This window comes from Desmodus rotundus, chromosome 11 (genome assembly GCF_022682495.2).
Source record: "Desmodus rotundus isolate HL8 chromosome 11, HLdesRot8A.1, whole genome shotgun sequence".
NCBI lineage: Eukaryota > Metazoa > Chordata > Mammalia > Chiroptera > Phyllostomidae > Desmodus > Desmodus rotundus.
The window spans coordinates 51990949-52012563 of NC_071397.1; the positions used below are offsets into that span (position 1 = coordinate 51990949).

The following is a 21615-nucleotide window of genomic DNA, read 5'->3' on the forward strand; positions in this document are numbered from 1 at the left end:
GTGAGAGGCGGTGATTGTCAGGAATTACAGGAGACCTAACTTGTATTCATGGGCTGCTGTTCCCATGAGTTAATAGTTTTTTTTTTCTTCTCCTTCTTTTTTAAATGAGCACAACAGAGTAACAAGGTGATTTATGAGATATGACATATTTATGTTCTCTGCTTCTAATTTTCATTGTGATTCATGTTGTCTGCAGACTGATATTTTGTTGTTGTTGCTGTGAGAAGGGAGACGATGACTGGAGAATATTTCTGAGGCGTTGGTGGCCTGCAGTAACAGTGCTGCCACCTGGCTTATCAGGGATTGAAAAAGAAAACCCAACTATACACGAGGTAGAACCCCCAGGCCTCGGCACATAAGTTCATCAATAGTAATAACAGCAATAATAATTCTTTACACTCTTAGCAAGCTTTATATTTTTAGAGCATTTTTACTCACACAATTTCATTTGAGTCTCGCATCCACCTTTAAGGTTGATAAAACAAGTATTATCCAAATTTAACAAGCAAGGACACTGAATCTCCCCTGGGCTAAGTGATTAACTCCCTTCACAGCATAGGCTTCATTGTAGGTCTCACTGTATTCTGTTGAAATGCACCAAGTCTGTAAGACAACAGAACCTCAACGTACCTGATACATCTGTCCTAGAGGTTACCCTAATCTAAAATGAATGTGACAGTAGTATGCATTTCTTAATAAGTTACCAATTTTTATTTTTACCTGCCATACAGCTTTCTGGGACATGGCAAAAATTACTCCAATGGAAGTGGTACAAGAAACCGTTGCTGAGGGTTTTTCTTTATCAGAGCCTGAAACATTGGCATTTTAGCTGTTTAGTGAGGAAGAATGGATAGAGAATTCTGACAGAGACAGAAAACAGCTCTCGTCCCTTTAAGGTATAAGATGATGAAGTGTAAAGTGGGAAGAGAAGGCCCATAAGGAAAGTCACTTTAAAATCCGATCAAGAGATTTAAATCAGTGTGAAAGAGAACCTGGAGCATCATGATTTTTTGCTGCATGGTGTAGAATGTGTGGTGAAAAGTCTGCAGGTATCATTAGAGATTGGATGCAACAAATGGAAATGATTAATCATTCTATCTTCATTTTATACCCAGTATACTGAAAATTTAGAAATCTATGCAGCGCAACCTGATAGCAGGGTGATGGCCTAGGATGGGGTTTACGAGAAAAGGGAGGCGGGGGTTGATGTAAGAAATGTCCAAACCTGTAGAAAATTTCTGTAAGTTTATTTGAGCCAAACTGATGACAGGGCTGGGAAGCAAGATCTCAGATGCTTAGAGAAGGACAGTTTTGCATTTCCTTTATACAGCTCGAATTAAGGGAATATACAGATTATGTGAAGGTGGGAGAAAGCAGGTGCAGGATACTTAACAAGATTTGTGAGCCCAGGAGAGTGGCTAGCCTCCGAGGGGCTGAGGAAGAGGCGTGTCAAAGGAGTGTTAACCTAGATGCACAAAAGCAATGGACAGGGCTTGCTTACGGCAAAGATACATCTTTTATAGGCCTGGGGTGTGACTACCCACCATGACCTGCCCAGTTAGAAATTTGTGATTGGATCACCCTGTGAGGTTACTTTTGGTCACTGAACTGATAATATGCCCCCTTTTGCATCCCCAGGAGAAAAAAAAATTAATTCATTGAAATTTATCAGTGTTAGTCTCTTTCCAATAGAAATGAGCCTATGGCCCTGGAGAACATTATGCTAAGTGAAATAAGCCAGTCAGAGAAAGACAAATACCATATGATTTCACTCATATGTGGAATCTAATGAACAAACTGAACTAACAAGGAAAATGGGGACAGACTCCTAGATGGAGAGCGGGACAACAGCTAGTGGGGGTGTTTAGTGAGGGGTAGAGGGATTGAGCAGAAAGGAGGAAGGACCCATGGACGTGGACAACAGTGTGCTGATTGCTGGGGGGAGAGGGTATAAGGGGACTAAACGGTAATGGAAAAAATACAATAAGGATTATATTTTTAAAAAACCATAAAAAAATGAGTCTGTGGCCCACATCTTCCATCACCAGATTATTTCTGCAGGACTCTTTATGAGGCCTGGTGAGTGACCACGTTCCTGCCAGTTGGCCCTGTCGGCCCATGGTGATTTCCCGTGCTGGGCATTCTAAGGGAGCCGACCTGAACTTAGCGGTGGAGTGGCCTCGGGGCTCCAGTCTGGAGAAGCCTTGGCATTTATTGTTGAATGTAGACATCCTGACACCCTGCTTCTGCTTCTCCCACCCTGTCTCCTAAACTTTCGCGACAAGCAAGAGTAAAGAATACCTCAACTGACACACCTGGAAGAGAAAGGTGGCCGTTCTAAGAACGTAAACTTGGGCAGCACTCATAAATGAAGAGAATTCTTAGACTTCTTTTGTGCCCACAGTACAGAGCAGTGTGTTCTCTGTGGCAAGGTTCTACTCGTTAGTCTGACCACCTCCTCGTTATTTGCAGTGGCACAATAGGGATAAAAACGGATTTCAGTATTTTAGTAGAGAATGTAACAAGGGGGAAAAATCTCTTAGGAAAAAATTTCTCAGCGGGTTCTCGAGACAGACATCACAGATTTTTTACATTGTTCCCCTTTATCTATAGAAAGTGTTGTAAGTCAGTTCCTATGAGTGGCACAGATCTTTTGCTTCAAGAACAGAAGCTCAAAACAGCCCTGCCAGCTGGAGGCTCACTGCACGGGTCCTCTGTGTGTGTCCTTGCTGGCGAGAAAGGCCCACACACCACCTCCTCTGGCCACAGGAGGAAATCAGGTCATTGAAGGAGTAGTGGGTGGTGCACTAAAGGTTAGACGCTTTAGGAGGACCTGTCTTCGTAACACTTTAAAACAAGTGAGCATAATGTAATTAATTTTGATTAATTCATTGGCTCTTAATATTGCTTTTAATTTGTAGTTCTATGTGAATTACAATGTAATTTGGCATTAATTATACTAAATTGACTATAAGTCAGCCCATCACAATAGAAAATTACTCACAGCTGAAGGTAAGACTAAACCTCTCCATCCAGAAAAGACGATACTTAGTTAAGAGGCAAATAGTTAGGCATTTCTCTCTCTTTGGCTGTGAGCATGGTACTGAATCTGCTGAGGACCATGAACACGGGTCCCCTACCTCTGGGCCACGGATCATTAGCAGTCTGTGGCCTGATAGGAACCAGGCCGCACAGCGGGAGGTGAGCGGCGGGCTAGAGAGTGAAGCTTTGCTTGCTTTACCGCCTGAGCTCCACCTCCTGTTTCCTCACCTCCCCCAGGTCAGTGGAAAGTTTTCTTCCACGAAACTGGTCCCTGGTTCAAGAAAGGTTGGGGACTGCTGCTATAAACCATTTCTTATTCTGCCCACTGCTGGGACCGTGTGTGTGGGTGTGTGTGTGGAGAGAGAGAAAGAGAGTTCAAAATAAAGGGTAAATAATAAAATAAACAAAGGGGTGATTTCTCAGGTTTGCCAGGTCCTCTGAAGAATCTTGCTCTTCTCATCTCCTGTAAGGCTTAGGCCATGTAGAGGGGTCGTGTAGTGGCTTAGAATGGTTCATGCCACATCTCTTGGATTCTAGGGGTTGGAACAGGCACTTAACTAGGTTGGCCTGTTTTTCCTCCCTGTGCTCTGTGAACCAGCTAGGAAATCCTGTTTTAAATCCCATGGGCTGTCGATATCCCAAAGCCACTCCTGTTTGACCAACACATAAACCGCCTTCTGCAAGGAAGGAAGCTGTGCCTTGAAAAGCCGATACCACCCTGGGAGAATCGATCCCCCAGGACATGGTGGGACAGGTGTTGTAGGTGAAGCTTGCCAGAGGGGCCGCGTGTGAGCACAAGGAGTGAAGTGACCACTGAAGATTATGGGCACTTGAGAAAGTGGCAGGAGAACAGGGATGGATTTGGAAAACACTTGTGTTTGAAGCATTTGCCAGATACTTCCTTTGAGAATTGTCCCCTAAAAAACAACCACAATGAAAAATTGAGATGCTGCAGAATGTTGTGTAACAGTTGGCCATAACCTGCTTGAAGTGTATGTACATCTTTGAACTATGGGAATGTTGTACATTCTGGGTACATTTGTGGTGAGCAGTTAACTCATAAAATGACGTCCAGCTATGAGGAAATACATTTTACTAAAAAGTATGTGGAAAATTCCAGGCTGCTTTTAATAACTTAAAAAAAATTTTAATTATATGTCCCTATTTCATCACTCCAACACACAATCTAGCAAATAAAATGACCAAACTTTTATGTAAAACTTTGGAGGAGAGAGGTTAAAAACTACCCGGAGTCCTGAGCCAGCAGCCACCCCGTCCCTTATCTCACACACGTGCAGGGGGCGCACACCGTGCACACGCTCGCAGCTAGACCCTCGTGTGCAGTAACCTCTGCAGCTCAGAGAATTCCCTTTGTTTTGCAGTGTTAACTGAATCTCAATACTGTCGTGAGCGGCTGGGTGATTTCAAGATTAAAGGAGGAAATGGAAGTTAGAAGGGTATTTTTGCCAGTCCGGTGTATATCCCATTCATCACTACATTTTTTAAGGATGTTAATGTCTGTTGTTTGTAGGCAACAGCGGCTGCGTGATACAGCTTTATATTGTTTCAATTTCCTCCAGACCTCTTCATGACAAGTTTAGCCTGGCCTGTTACAGAATTTTTTATTTCTTTTCCCAAATATTCTTTTTGACAGATCAGAATTTGAGTTGGTGGGTTCCGGCCTCTTTCTTACCCTTGTGGCTCCCAGAATAGCTTCATGGTCTTCAACAACAACAACCCCTGTTTGATCCATGCCCTCCGATGGATGAGTTCTTTCGAGCTCTTAATGGGGTGGCCTCCGAGAACAGTGAGGACTCGAGGCAGAGGAACTAGTGCTGAAATAAACGGAACAGTGGGGCTGAGAGAAACTGTTTCAGGGTATTTCTGCCCCGGGTTTTATCCTCTCATCATTTACAATGCCAGCGGAATAAATGGGTCTGTTAATCAAACAGCAATGAGAGGTTAGGTCATTGGAAGCCTTTTTAGTCATTTCATTCTTTTCAAGAGTGAATTTGTTAGAATTATGCTGAATACCCACTTAAAGCCTCTGCTGATAACCCTACCTGTGTTTTATAACTCTGCACTGTCAGAACTCATAATAAGTCAAACATTCTTTCACTGGTGCTCATAAGGGAGGAAAACCCCCACAAATTTAAGAGTAATTTCAGATTGTAAATGAAAAGGAGAGGCACGACTGTTCATTTGCACCAATCATGCCTTCCTTTCATCTGCTCTGATTAGGCCTGGTGCGGTTTCATCAGACCCCTCCATCACCGAGCTGTCACTCCAGCCGTCTGTTGATTGAAAACAATCAAGGCTCTGAAGGCACAATTATTCTGACCCTTTAACTAGAGGCTGCTGTGATAATGAAAGGTTGATTATGATAGTTTGTGTCTCTTTCAGTTTGCCAAGAAGGTTAATTTGGGCATCAGACGGATGTTTAATGGGCACTTGCTGGCTACACTGAGGTAAATGAGAACGTGCAGTCTTGGATATTGCACGGATATAGTTTGGCTGTCAATCATTGTCATTTGGAGTTTGTGCCTCACACTCCGGAAATCACATTTTATTTTTTCCTTGGGATTTAATTTATTCTGTGCCCTGAGGAAGTTCTTTCACTCGGTGACCTTCACAGCAGCTTTCTCTGCCTTTTTTTTCTTTTTTCAAATGGAGCTCAAAGGCACAACACATCTAGAAGAGCGTTTTTCTTTCATTTTCACTTAAAAATGGGAACTTTAAAAATCCATCCTTATCACTGCCTTCCAATAGAGCAAATGTTTCCGTTCCGATTGTGCGGTGGGGAAGCATGAACGACGGGTACCTGGACCGGGTTGTTAAAGCAGCAGCTCACAGCTGCCCCGCACTGTTTCTTACACCCACCAGAAGTGCGGTGCGCGCCAAATGGGCACTGCGCAGTGGAAGCCTCCCTTCTCCTTACGTTTCTCTCCCTCGCACATCTCACAACAGGGTTTTGCTTTCTTGTTTCCAAGTGAGCATCCAACTCCTCTTCCCTCCTTCTTGGGTAGCATGGGAGGGGATGAGGCAGGGAGACAGATATTTGCCTGTGAAGTACAAAGGTGATTAAAAGTTGCAGATTTCAATTTATGTAAATCCAGCACCTAATCTGTTCACTATCTGAAGCAGGGAGTACAAAAGATAAAGGCTCCTAATAATGCTCGTGTTTATAATGTGTGGCTCATTACAGTCCTCTTATGCTTACCCTTTAAAGAAAGGAAAATAGAGGCAAAGAAAAAATAAAGGAAAACCTCTATTGGTCTCTGAGCTGTGCAGAGCGGTCTCATAGGTTGGGCACTTGCGAGCTGGAATCACTGTTCTCCTTTCTCATTTGTGTTCCCTTCCTTTTCTTTTTCTCCCAGTGAATACTCAGCAGCCTTTTCCTATCTAGCCTTGGACACTTTTCCTCACGTGTCAATTGTAAAACCATTGAGTCTATAGATGTTAAAGTGACAACATCATAATGATTATAATTTTACATCAAGTGTTCTGTATTCACATTATTTTTTTAGAAAAAGCTACTTTCTTTGAATTGTAAAGAGAGGCATTAAGCGATAATTCAGTCTCAGCTAAAGAGGCTCCAAATATGAATGAAGCCATTGAATCCAGTTAGTGTTTTTATGCAGCCTTATATAAGCAACAGTGCTGTTTAAAATGTTGATCTAAAAAGAAATAAGAATAAATTGTGGTATGTGTGTGTGTGTGTATATATGTGTGTGTGTATATGTGTGTGTATGTGTATATATGTGCGTGTATGTGTGTATATGTGTGTACATGTATATGTGTGTATATGTGCGTGTATGTGTGTATATGTGTGTGTGTATATACACACATGCATACACACACACATGCGGTCTCACCAGACTCTTCACCACACTAGACCACAGACATCTATGTTTGTTTAACTTTATGAACAGCATAGATAAAAAAGCCCTTGGAGATGCTTAGCAAAATCATTGATTAGTTATGTCTTGCTTAGTTTAAGTAATGGGGAACAAAAGAGGAATTAGGAAAGAAATGTGTCAGTCAACTCAATCAGTAGTTCTTGGTATTTAGAAAGTAGTGTGAATTTTCATTTTACTATTAACATGTATTATCTGTGACAATGAATGATTCATTTTACAGATTCACTATGTTTGCAGATTAATGGGATTCATGCAAGGACTGTTTGTTCTTAAAGGAAGTATAACTCATTATTAATTGTTTCTGGTGTAAACCTGACTGGGCTCCTCCCTTCCCCCAATCTGTTGCACTGTTTGTATCTAACTGTGGAAAATGAACACCCAGAATGAAGGGCCTTTCTCGTGTCCTCCCGAGCCCTCCACTGCACACCCACCTCCGCGCTCACATGGACTCCGTTCCCTGAGGCTGCATCCCCTCAGCAGCGATGTTGCCCTCCGAAGGTCCCGCAGAGGAGCTCACACTTCACCTCCTGACCTGTGCTGGCACTCCCTCTGCTCCCAGGGCTGGGACTGGATATGGACCCCATTTCTCTTTCCTTTTCAATCCTCCCATCTACTTTCAAAGTCCCTCTTGTTCTTCAAACACATTGTTCCTCCTAACCTTATAAAGATGTCTCGGATCTCTGATTTCTCCAGACTGCAGTTTCATAATTCCCATTTTTCTGACATTCAGCAATCACGGATGTCCTCCTGGGTGCCAGGCACTGGGGCTGGAACACTATCCTCCTTTCAGTATAGTCCTTTAGAATGGCTCCTACCTTCCACTCCTTCCTTCATCTATTGCAGCCTCCCCTTTCCTCACAAGCCTTCTGAGATTGTCAAGCCACTGGCTGTCCTGCACTGGGCCCATCTGTCCACATCTCCGTGTTCTTCCTTACATCGCTATTATAGATTGGCTCTCTAAACCACTTCCCCCAACCTCAAAACAATGTATAATTGTGCTGAAGAGTGTATCTTCCTTGACAGAAGTATTACTTTTATATTGTAACCAAAAGTGTTTCAAGGTGTGAATAGAAGATTCATTGTTTCCCAATTATTTGTATGATGACAAATCATTTCTGAAGTTACAGAATGCAGTGTGAAATATTCTATTTAAACATCAGTAGCCAGGCTGAAATTCACATAGTGACAATGGTTGGCATCATCTTTATGTGTATAAAGATGCAACTTACTGAGAGGATAAGCCCTGGCTCCCCAGCCCCCGCCCGGCACCCCCATCCCTGGATAGTGGAGTCTGGCCCTGGCAGTGTTTAGTCATGTGCTTCAGTTAGCAGGCTCCCCACTCCAATCACGGTGCTCCATGGCGATACACTCATGTTTAAAGCGACCTTTGAGGACTCTTTTCTTTTTATTTGGAGACAGCCAACATCAAGCTCTTCAGTGCAGCTTAGATACTTCCTGGACATCCAAATTAATCACAGTCACCCGTGTGTGAGGAGTTTGACTTTCCCCGCGTCTGTGGCCTTGGGCAGCTGCTGGAGCCTGCGAGGTCCTTTCAGTCCCTAAATTTTAATTTCGGGTGGGGAGTGTGTGTGCAGTGAACCTGCCATTGGTTCATTATTATCGAATCAGTTCATAAAGAAATATTTAAGGGCTTGATGCTCTCAGGGTGCTCCAGGGCATGTTTATAAATTAAACAGCTTTTTTGAAAGAACCATAACATTTATAAATGTACTAGCAATATTTAAAACACCTATGATGGAATTTGTAGCATAGAAAGATGGGTTTTGTGTGTGTCTGAAAATCTGCCTACAATAGGCTGAAACTTCTAAGTTTTCAGGGTTCTTTTCTTTTCCTAATTCCATATTCCATAAGTATGTTTTACAGGAGTACATTAAGACAATCAAGGTCAAGAGTAAGCCTTGAGTTTTATGGTATTAATAACTCGGAATTGAATGGCAAGTAAAAATATGTATGTGTACTGCATAGAATGTTCTTTCTCATCAAGGAAGTTACTGCACAGAATAGACACTCATTAAAAACCTGAGAAATAGATGAGTGAAAAAACTAAAATAAACAATTCATGGTTATATCATTTTTCCAAGAGCAACAAAGCAAAAAGTAATCAACTGAGACATCAATCATTATTTTAGTTTTCTCAAGCCAGATAGTTTAGTTTGTATACATATTTTCCTTGCACTAAGTTAACTGCGTCAAGATTTGATGGGACTTATGGACATAAATTCAAGTCTTTTTCATGGGAAACTCAACCAAGTAAAGAAAGCAAATATACATTGAATGTTGTGCAGAGACAAGTAGGTTTGTGTCGGTATTTCTTTTTTCATTCTTTCATTCATCCATCCATTCCTTTACTCATGCCTCTCTGACTTGGGATTGAACAAAGCCACAGAATTTAAATTACTGGTTTATGAAAATAGGCTTATCATGACAGCTAGTTTATAATCTGCAGCAGATTACCTGCCATACTTTTATTATTATGTTGTTATCACTTTATAACATGAAGTACTTAGTACTGTGTAGCAAGTTTCTGTTAACTAGAGTAATCTCTCAAAATCTACATCAATACTACAAAGTATTATTGTGTTACATAAGAACGTGCTGGCATTATCATGAATTCAAAAGGGTAGTTGAATTGAGGATTAGCTCCATCTCTTGGTGGTACATCGCCATTATGTTAACTCCGTATATTGTCTAAATGTCATAGTTTACCAAGTGCTTTCACGTTACCTCATTCAGTCTCTGTAGACCCCATGCCTTACTGACACCATTCTTGTTTCACCGATGGTGGAACAGAGACTTAGTTGTTGGTGTTTTTCGTAACTGCTCAAATACATAACGTTCTTCTGACATCAAGCCCTGCCTCATTTTCATTATGTCACATTCGCTGCCTGGACACGCGCCAAGTAGTGGTAGAGAAAAGCATCAGGGTTTCCCTGGCCGTGTCGGCTGACTTCCCCCTGCCACTGTGTCCTCATTGTAGCAAGTAGCTGGGAAATAATGTGAGATTAAGTGATCCGTGTGGGGTCAATTTTGTCCCTGTTGCCAGTGGAGTACAGCAGGGTTTTCTTCTATTGAACAAGTTGGTTTTCTCCCACTTTCCAGAGCTGTTCTAATGTAAGCTTAATATCTCACTGACCGCACATCAGGTCCTTTTACACCCAGTAGGACTTCATGTATAAATGTGGCCGGCACTGACTCAGAACTCTCATGTCTTTGTCCAGCATCAAGGACCACTTGTACACCATCAACAGTTAGGTGGATAAGTATTACCCTTTGGCTCAGAGACCATTATCCAACCATTGGAGGGCAAATAGAGGAAGTTATTTCTAATTGTTCTAGTATCCTACTCCAGCATGGGGAAGGCAACAATGGGTTTCAGTTTTCCCACAACACCGTGGGCATAGGTGGTTAGTTGTCTTTATTGTCCTGGGGGATATTCTTCCCATCTGAAAAGCTCTGTATAAACTAATATGGGGTTTGTGTATTTAAATAAAGAGAATACTGAGGTAGAAAATTAATATGAATAGTTTTTAAAATATTTGCATTTATATATCAAATTTCATTCTGGGATTTTAAACCAATAGTACCTTGAAGCAGTTGCCATGTAAATTTAAAATGTGTTCTTTGGGATTATTTTTATAAGAAACGGTACCTACTAGGTGGGGTAACACGATCTGAGCAGAAGTGTTCCCAGGGCGAAAACCACTGGGGTTTTCCACGCATGTGGGCCTTCTGATTCCACGCATATGGGCCTGTGTGCACACGCACTTTTATGTGCACACACGCACACCTGTGTATCTGGTGAGTACACAGTTATAGACCAAAAGCATCACTTTGTTTTCTGATGAGAGATTTACAAAAACTGTGCTATGGAAATCTGCAGCTTGGGTACTAGCCACATTGATTAATTTTGATTGCCTCTCCCAGTTTTAGAATTTTGGAGGGTTCAACTTTAAAATACGACTTTTTGGTGGGTCTATAGATGACATATATCCTGTAGGTGGAAGAGGCTCCCTTGTCAACTCACTCATGTTACAGATGAGAAGCTGAGCGACTAGTCCAGTGTCAGCCGTGTCCTCGTGCTGCTCTTTGTGTTGACTTTGCAGAGATCGGCTTACACTGGCGGCCCCTTCTCACAGGTCAGGGCATTACAATACACTAACCTCAGCTCTTTTCCTATCTCTATTTTCTTGATATACAACTTACCTTTTAAAAGTCCTCTTTTGTTATAAGATTGAACCGAAGGACAACCCAGGTCACTTTTTATTTGCCCTCTGACCTGCCTGGAACTTAAACGTGGCAGGCCTCAGGGCCGTTGTCCTTGGGGGGTCCAGTCCACGTGTTTGTCGTGTCTATGGGGAGAAGACACCCTTGGTCTCAAGGGCTCTTGCTTTTGGTATTCTCTGCAGTATGCATTTTTAAAATATGTATAAAGATGATTATCGGGTACATTTTCTTATTCTTTCAACTTTTTATTTAAAAATAATTTTAATTTTAGAGAAAAGTTGCAATAATAAAAATGGTACAGAGAATACCCATATGATTGCTGATTTTTTAAACAAATTACCTCATTTGCTTTATCATATGTCCTGTGTCCAGTGGTCTGGTAATTTATCTATAGATAGATTATTTACATACTTATATATGTATATATATATTTGGAGAGTAGATGTATATCTAGACATAGAGAAGGAGAGGGGACATTTTTTCCGAGCCATTTGAAAGTAAGTTGTATACATCATGTTGCTTTTTTTTAATCTTTTAAGAAAACCTCATAACTTTATTCCCTCTTAATGGACATCTGTAGTAAAAGGCAAAAGATTTATACAATCTGAAGAGAAACCAGAGTATTATCAGGCATATATTTTATGCTAAAGATAAAAATAAGATCATTTGTTGGTCTCCCAACTTTACAAAGTTTTAAATGAACAATAAAAGAACATATGTTATTATATCTGCTAAGCTGCAAATTCTTTTTAAAATCTGTCAGGTCATTTTTATGACAGAATATGAACCTGGGGCCTCATCATATCTGATTCTACTGAAATATGTTTCTTAGAGGGAAAAATAGCCTAGGTGTCACACAAGTCTGTAGTCAGCTATAATGGTTAATGTGCAACATCCCTTGAAAAATCTGTTTTACAAGCAAAATGTTGACACAATTTTAATTATAGCACTCAAGTGAGCACTGTTATAATTTTTAATGTTTCTCTGTGGAAACATTTTCTTTGTTCTGGGAGAGGAAAATGCTCTGATCCTCAGTCCCGAGTTTCTGGTACTTTTGGATTTTATAGAACTGTTGTCTTTTTGAAAATGTTATCTCTTTGAACAGAAAATTTTCATTTGGTCGCAAAGAATAGAATGTAACTCTGAGACCTGGTGCATTTATTTATTAATAGGAATTTGCCTCTCATTGGCAGTCACTCTTCTGGCTTAACACGTCACTATTTGGACCTTACATGACTTACCCTAAAGGGACGGGATTCTCAGCACCTGCTCACTGGCCCTAGGGACACTGTGCACATTCATCATCTAAAGAAATTGTGTAATGGTGAAATGGTGTATTGCTGAAGTTTTATGTTTATGTTTATTAGAACTTAAGGCATTATAAAATAATATATAAAACGGGGTGCTTCGATGTGGCATATAATAGTCACTGCCTCTTCCCTTGGAGGTCATATTTTAGAAGATGGAGTGTGTGCTTGACTGTTTGGAAATTTAAAAATTCCGTCTATACATTTCCATTCATTCTGCTAAAATGTACTTCTGTGGCTTCCCACTGCTTGTTGCCCAGCAGCTCTTTAACATGCCCAGCTCTTTGGTGCAGGTGCAGGAATGTCAGCTCGTTGTTGGTTCGCTCTTATGCCCTTCCTTTATCCCTTTCTGGATTTGTGGAACTGTGGAGTTTATGCTGCCTTTTGGGTACTGAGGGGAGACTGGTGCCCTGGTTTGTCTCAGTGGCATCACAGGACTGGCAAGGATAAAGACACTGGTGGCTTCATGGCATGGGTTCCTGCAAAGGGGAGGGCTCAGTGTGCCCCCATGACAAAGCTGTCAGTAACCACGTTTTAAGTAGGAGAGTAATTATAGCTGCCCCTGGCCAAGAAGAATAAGGCTGTGGGCCAAAATACCAGTCTTTGTTTTCTCAGCTCTGGCTGATGAGTTCCATGAAATGGTTACTGCTTTCAGACAGTGTCGTAAGGGCTTCATCTTTTGTATAGTGTTCGTTAAACAGACGTGATCACTCACCTCATGAGAACTGCTTTGGTTACAGGCATTTATATATATACACACACACATACACACACATAGTTGACCCTTGAACTTTGCAAGGTTAGGGGCACTCACTTTTCATGCAGTTGAAACTCCATGTATAACTTTTGGCTCCCTAAAAACTTACCTGCAGTCTTCCCTCAGTATCCTCGGGGGCTTGCTTCCAGGTGCCCCAGAGGATACCAAAATCTGCAGATGCTCAAGACCCATACATGAAATGGCATAGAGCAGTGCATACAGCCAGCCCTTCACATCCATGGATTGATTCCCGACCGTGGATCAAAAATACTGTTTTCGATCCCAGGTTGGTTGAATCTGAAGATGCAAAACCTGGGGATTCTAAGGATCCACTGCTGATTTATTGAAAAACATCCTCATATAAGTGAACTTATGCAGTTCAAACCTGTGCTGTCCACAGATCAACTGTATTTGCCAAATGCAAAGGCAGCCTCGTGGAAGAGTGTATGGATGTGTACTCCTGGACTTGGGATGACTTCGTAAGTCATTTATTTTCCAGGAAATCTGTGTGTAAGATTTCTTATTCCACCATTGCTTTGGGGTCACGTTGGGTAGTACACATGCATGTAGACCTATAGAAGCAGTGTTAGACTTCAAAACAACTTTTCTAAAAACAGGAATTGTAGATTTTAAAGCCACAGCTTCTATCTGGGTGTGTTCAAGCATGAACAGTAAAGGAATTTATTTCGATCACAACTTGAGGACTTGCGATATTAGGGAACAATTGTTCATGTAATTGATATATTTCTGAATTACCTGTACATATATGTTACATATTTTAATTGAATTAGAGTAAAATTTATAGAATTTAGGATGATATATTCTTGTACTTAGGAATTTATATATATCATATATTCTATAGAACAGCTATCAGTGGGAATACACTGAGAAAACTAAAAGGAAAGGACTATATTTTTTCATATATTTTTAAGCTAGGTTTCATTAACAACAAATGACCTAAAATTAAAATGTGAGGTTTGTTTAAAAGGTATCCAGCTGTGTAATATGAAAAATAGAGACATCTACTGAAGAAGAGACAAGAATCAAGAAACATTGTACATAGGACAATGACGCCTCAGTCCCCTTTGAAGGAGGCACCTTGGGACCTCACACCGTTCTCCTCATCACCATCAGCTGCCCCGTCTTATTTTCCTGAATCTCATCGACAGTCTGAAATTTCTTCCCTCTCAAAGGTGATTTTACTTTTGGGAAAAACCAGAAGTTGCAGGGCGCCAAATCTGGGCTGTAGAGGGTCTGAGTCCCCTGAGTACATTGCACAAGGTGGCTTGTGCAAAAAAACTCTGTATAAGACATGATGCATGAACAGGCACGTTGTCATTATAACGCTGCCAATCACTAGTTGCCCATGACTACGGTCTACTGAATCATCCAAATAGTTTTCACAGAGGAATGTTCAAGCTTATTGTAAAATCTGATGCAGATGCATTGCTCTACTCACCCAGTCATTTTGAATGCAACCACACAGTACACACGCTCACTCAATGGCATCTACCTCCCCTACTGACTAGTACAGTGAAATCCACTCTCCTTGGCTGCCAGGTTACATCGATGTTATGTAAACTGTTCTCATGATACTAATAATGGCTGGAATTTTTCTGGACAGAACTCATATATATTCCCATAAAATATCAAACAGTAATTCAAGACACACTGGAAACCCTTTCCTCTACGTACTTCTTCTTTAATTGGTACCATTAAATACCTGCCTTTTATGTAGAAGTAATCTATAAATGAAACTCATTAAAAATATTACAAGAACTGACAGAAAATCGAACGGCAAGGAAGTCCGACACCAAGTAGATAAAAAAGAAACATACATCCAGACCGGTAGGAGGGGTGGAGACGGGGGCTCCGGGGCAGAGAGGACTCGCGTGGCCATGGTGGGACCGAGACTGGCGGAGTGTGGGACGAACCCGGGCAGGCAGTCTGACCACCAGCAGACCCTGCAGCCCCACATTCGCGCACAGATAAACCAAGAGGGCCGGACTCAGAGTGGTGGAGAATGGGTCAGGCAGAGCAGCGGGTAGCACCTAGTGGCCCCACACTCTCACACAGATAAACCGGGACGAACGGCGGGGAGCAAAGCAGACCGCGTAACCCAGGGCTCCAGTGTGGGGTGGGGGGAATAAAGCCTCAAACCTCTGATTGAAAATGCCCGTGGGGGTTGGGGCAGCAGCAGAAGAGACTCCCAGCCTCACAGGAGAGGTCTTTGGAGAGACCCACAGGGGCCTAGAGTGTGCACAAGCCCACCCACTCGGGAACCAGCACCAGAGGGGCCCAATTTGATTGTGGGTAGCAGAGGGAGTGACTGAAATCCGGTGGAGAGTGGAGTGGGTGCCATTGCTCCCTCTTGGCCCCTCCCCATGTACAGCGTCACAGCCCAGTGACCAGTGTTACCCCGCCCCAGGGAACACCTAAGGCTCCGCCCCTTTAAGTAACAGACATGCCAAGACAAAAAAAAAAAAAAAAAAAAAAGGCCCAAATGGCAGAACACTTCAAAGCTCCAGAAAAAATACAACTAAGTGAGGAAGAGATAGCCAACCTATCGGATGCACAGTTCAAAACACTGGTTATCAAGACGCTCACAGAATTGGTTGAATTTGGTTGAAAACTAGATGAAAAAATGAAGCCTATGCTAAGAGAAACAAAGGAAAATGTACAGGGAACCAACAGTGATGCAAAGGAAACTGGGACTCAAATCAATGGTGTGGACCAGAAGGAAGAAAGAAACATCCAACCAGAAAAGAATGAAGAAACAAGAATTCAAAAAAATGAGGAGAGGCTTAGGAACCTCCAGGACATCTTGAAACATTCCAACATCCTAATCATAGGGGTACCAGAAGGAGAAGAGGAAGAGCAACAAATTGAAAACTTATTTGAACAAATAATGAAGGAGAACTTCCCCAGTCTGACAAAGGAAATAGACTTCCAGGAAGTCCAGGAAGCTCAGAGAGTCCCAAAGAAGCTGGACCCAAGGAAGAACACACCAAGGCACATCATCATTACATTACCTAAGATTACACAGAAGGAGAGAATCTTAGAAGCAGCAAGAAAAAAGGAGACAGTTACCTACAAAGGGGTTCCCATAAGACTGTCAGCTGATTCCTCAAAAGAGACCTTATAGGCAAGAAGGGGCTGGCAAGAAGTATTCCAAGTCATGAAAGGCAAGGGCCTACATCCAAGATTACTGTATCCAGCAAAGCTATCATTTAGAATGGAAGGGCAGATAAAGTGCTTCTCAGATAAGGTCAAGTTAAAGGAGTTCATCATCACCAAGCCCTCATTATATGAAATGTTAAAGGGATTTATCTAATAAAAATAATATCAAAAATAGGAACAGTAAAAATGACAGCGAACTCACAGTCATTAACAACCACACCTAAAACCAAAACAAAAGAAAACTAAGCAAACAACTAGAACAGGAACAGAACCACAGAAATGGAGATCACATGGAGGGTTATCAACAGGAGAGTGGGAGGGGGAGAGAGGGGGGAAAGGTACAGAGAATAAATAGCATAAATGATAGGTGGAAAATAGACAGGGGGAGGGTAAGAATAGTATAGGAAATGTAGAAGCCAAAGAACTTATAAGTATGAGCCATGGACATGAACTATAGGGGGGGAATATGTGAGGAAGGGGGTGGGCAGGATGGAGTTGAGTGAAGGGGCGGAAATGGGACAAATGTAATAGCATAATCAATAAATATATCAAAAATAAAAAAAATAAATAATATTTTATAGCTACTTATGATTGAATGAGAGAGGATATTTTAAAAGTGGGGGTAAATTATGCAAATAGAGGTATAATAACCATAATGGATTCCAATATAATTATTCTAATACCTAACATTTATATATTCTTTTCAACTTTTTAATGAATTATATATACCAAAGGCAATAGCATTTTTATATATTATATATCTTTTCCATGAATATTTGAATTCTGGTTATGGACTTTAAGTTTGAATAATGTTATCCCTAATTGAGATTACAAATATTAAAAATATATATATTACCATCCTTTATTTAAAAACACACTTTATTTTCTTATTTGAAGAATATGGAATTTATGTTTGGACTGGAATGTGTTTTCCTGGATTTTACCTTAAAGTAATTATTGATGGAAAAATAATAATGATGCTATACAATAGAAAAACACATTGTATAATTTAAACACAGGGGTTCCAGTTCCAACCTTTCCACCCATTTGCTGCATGATGTGGGGTAAGTCAGATAACTTACCTGCATTTGATTTCCATTCGTGAAATTGAGAAGCTTGAACCAAATGTACTCTAAAGTTTCCTCTTGCCCTAGTACTTTATTATATATTCGAGGACTTTAAAAGACTATAGTGTTCATTGTGTTGCCAAGAGCCTCAGGCAGAGGTGGCCAGCACCCATTATTTGAGGGAGTAAAACAAGAGTCTTATAACTAAGTCCAGTATACTGCATGCCACCATGTGGGGTTTTGAGAGCTTCTAAGAGCGTTATATAGGGAAGCTGCAAAGATGGGATAATAAAATAGGGAACTGAAGGCTGTGATAGATAGATAAATAAAAATATATAAGAACTGATATTGTTTGTTCCAAAGACATACGAGAAATAGCCTAAGAATATTTGTAAAGAATTTTCCATTAATTCAGCCAATATTTATAGCTTACTATGTACCAGTTGCCGTTCTTATCAAGGATCCAAGAATGAGATGATGCTGGAATAAGCTGCAGCAAATACTGCTTTTAGGAAGTAACAGTTTTCCACGAGGGTAAGATGAACCAGACTGGGTCAGGCAGGGTGCTTGGGAGATGTCCTGAGTCCTCGGAGATGACAGTCCCCTGCGTTTCAGATGATTCAGGAAACATCCTGCCTAAAGGCCATGTTTCCTACGTACTCTTTGCTGTGTCCTCCTGGCCTGAGTCCTTGGTTTCTTTTCCACTCTTGCTGGCTTCGTCACCAAAATATGGGAGATAAGACTCTCACTGCATGCTTCATTTCCCTCCCAATCAATACATGCTAGAGTTCAGGGTGATGAGGATGTCAGCATGCCAGAATAAATGAGAAACAATTTGAGCCTTCCCCAAGTTACGGTTTCTCAGTGTGGTGTCATTAAAAAACACCAGTTCCCAAAATAAGCACTTTTAAACATAATCATCAAAATATTACACACTACAAAGCCAGTTGTGGTCTTTGGGTTCTGTGATGCCCCAATACGAATCAGCTTTCTGCTAATGGTAGTCTCTGTACCCCGAAAGTGGGCTCCAGGACTCCCTCCGCCACTGTGCCTGTAACGTAGCGTGGCAGGGAATAGCGCTATGGTGCAGGTCACGATGGAGACGTGATTTTGAGGTGGCCCATTGTTTTAATTCTTTTGCAAGTTCTTTCATTATTTAGATAAATAAGAGTGATCCATGGTTTCAGTGTTTTTTCCCCTTTTACACTTTCATGAAAGTGGAAACAGTGCAATAACACTATTACATTTATTTATCTGCTACTGCAAAAACAAAACTGCACAGGGTGTTTCTATGATTTACTGTATGCCATCACAATCGGCCGTGGATTTATAGACCTTTTAGACCTGAGACTTCAAAATGTGCTGTCTTACCCATAGTCAGATCTTACCCATATCTTACCGTATAGGAAATATGCTGACTTACAATAATATCAAGGTACAAGTATCCTGTATCTTTACTAAACATCCTACTTAGATTCCATTTGAGTTAAACCTTCTGAAATTTGAAACAACATACAGTTTAGTCTAATAAAGTTTCATGAATGGGAGGGAAACTGTCTAAACCCTCCTCTTCAGAGTGGCCCGTGGCCCAGCACCGTACACCTCGCCCAGGAAGCGGTTAGCAATGCAGACCTCCATTCCTCCCCCGACACCCCTCGAGTCAGAGTCTGCATTTTGACCAGAAAACCCAGGTAATTCATGCACAGTTTAGGTTTGAGAAGCGCTGGATTTAAGTGTACAAATAACACTATATCCAAGTGAGATTGGTTGGATGTTGGTGGCAGAATAAGTAGTTCATTGTAATTATATTTACCTCTGATACGGAGAAAAGACAAACCTGTGTAGAAATGACTTCTTTTGTCTGACAATGTTTATAAATGATAAAGTATGAAAATGTATATGAAATCTGTGAGAACTTAGAAATATTGGCAAGGAATAAGATAAAAGCTACCCCAGAAAATGCAGACTAAATGTGTGTGCAGAAAGTAGGCTGTCGTACACAGTATTCAAGGAACATGGAAAGCATTCTGACTGTGTGTGTGTGACGTAGGGGTGACGGTCGACGGAAAGCCAGGATTTAATCAGTGATGGAGCCCAGTGGTCACTTTCCCACTGCCAGTGCTTTGTTAGAGATTTTCTTAAAGGCAGAGAGCCTAGTTGTGGCTGGTGTACTTCTCTCACAGTACGTGACACCGTCTTCTAGGAAGATAAAGATAAACCGGAGCGTGTTAAGAGAGGGGCTAGAAGATTGATTGTGGTGCAGGGAGAACTGATTTATGAGGAAAGAGAAAAATAATTAGATGGGCAGCACTATGCTATAAAAAGAGACTATGGAGACATGGGTATTTATCCAGTGTTTCTCCAGTGCTGTTTCCTGGAGTACCCATATGAAAGATGCAGAAACATTAGGATGTAAGAGATTTGTTATAAAGCAAAGCATATCTGCTGGAATTAGTCTGTTAAATTCAGAGCACTATTAAAGATTAATTTTAGAAACTTTTACCTGATGCATGAGAAATTACCTTGAGTGGGATGACTTTATCCCCAACCACTTTTGAAAGTTCTGTGAGCAAAGAAGGGAAAATCATTTATGATGTTGTTGGATTTCTTCCCAGGGAAATGATTGGAAGCCCATCCCTTGAAACGTCTAAAATTGTGGTGGAGAAAAACCAGGTGTTGCCTGTGGGAACTCCCCACAGGTGGCAGAGAGCTGGGGGTTGATGAGTGATGTTTTTCTTCTGCATTCTCTTTGATTATCGCTGTTGTTACCATACCCAGATATTTTTCGTGAGGTTTCTATCTTACTTAAAAGTTCCAGTTTCTAGACAAACAGCTAGAGAGCGTCACTTATCTGCCCTCCATGTCTGCCCCCTTGTCACTGGCAGGCTACCGGCCTCCAGGGACACTCTTCTGTCACTTCTCCAAACTGTGTGATTCATTAAAAGATGCAATTCAGTGAGTATTGGAAGTGAATTCACTTCTTACATTTTCTTCCGTCAGAAAGCTAAAACAATAAGCCCAAAATATATGTTGCCTTTTGGAGCCATTTGTCAAATGGGTACAGAAACTCTGAAGGACTGAAATCATCTGGGCTGCACAGAGTTTAGTGACCCTTTCTTTCCACCAGGACAGAAAGCGAGTAAAATCAAATCAAATCAAACTATTTGATATTCTAATTTATTACTTCACTTTTTCATGCCCTTCCTTCACATCCACATTTACATTGTCTAGGGGATTGAGTTTAATATAGGTGCTGCTAAGAATAGTTCATATCAAACATGCTGACTGGAGATATTTACTAGATATACTTTTTATGCTAGTGTGGGCAGGTTTGCCGAACTTAAATACTAAGTTACGTTAATTAAGTCACTTCAGGTGCTCCATAACATGAATGAGAGTTTTGATGGCGATATTTTTTAAACTGTTCAATTTTATTATTTTTTACTCAATGTACCTACTTTTGTTTTAAGAGATTTTCTTTTTCTGTAGCCAAAAGTTCTACTCCTTTTCTTTCTGAAGGAGATCTAGACATAAACGAAGTGATCAGGATTACAGTGTGCTATTTTGTTTATAATACAGAGATCATTTCTTTTATATACTGTTTTCTGTGAAAAAGCCACTCACAAACTGCCAGTATCTTACATGGGCACATAACAACTGTCTTGAAGCTGAAAACTAATTGAGGAAAAAATTAAATTGATATATTGCCATCTGTCTTTTTCTTCCTGACTGACACACGTACCAAAGGGGCAGGGGGGAAAGTCCTTTTCCTCTGTAAATCATTCTACCAGCGTCATATTGATTTTCCCTGCAGTACACCCCGTGGGCTGAGATGCTCATGGATTTTCTTACATTACTTGTATTGATACACACCTGGACTCATGGGCTGACGTGTACTGCTGGAACTGGGATGACACCGGTTACCGTGGATGTTTCCTGGGGTAGGGTGTGCCGGGGCCTCTTACAGATGATAAGGTCCCCATTATTGTCACTTAACGGTGTCTCTAACGCCTACAACAATGTCTTGAGTTGTTTTATGATTTTTAAAAAATTTTTGCTGATGAAGGAAAAAAACGTCCTCAACAGGTATCCAAATG

The 21615-nt window shown here is 41.1% G+C and overlaps 1 protein-coding gene across 9 annotated transcripts in view; it reads left to right on the forward strand.

The window, feature by feature from the left end:
- Positions 1-21615, forward strand: part of KLHL32 (kelch like family member 32) — a 196768-nt gene that overhangs the window by 141773 nt on the left and 33380 nt on the right. The window contains exon 1 of one of the 9 annotated variants that reach the window (XM_053913529.2): positions 21438-21459. The exons of 7 other annotated variants lie outside the window; for them this stretch is intronic. In XM_053913529.2, the coding sequence (XP_053769504.1) occupies positions 21448-21459 (12 nt within the window). In that variant the 5' untranslated portion in view covers positions 21438-21447. Of the gene's footprint in view, positions 1-21437; positions 21460-21511; positions 21605-21615 lie in introns of those variants that run through there. One more of the 9 variants, XM_045188618.3, reaches the window with a different exon arrangement.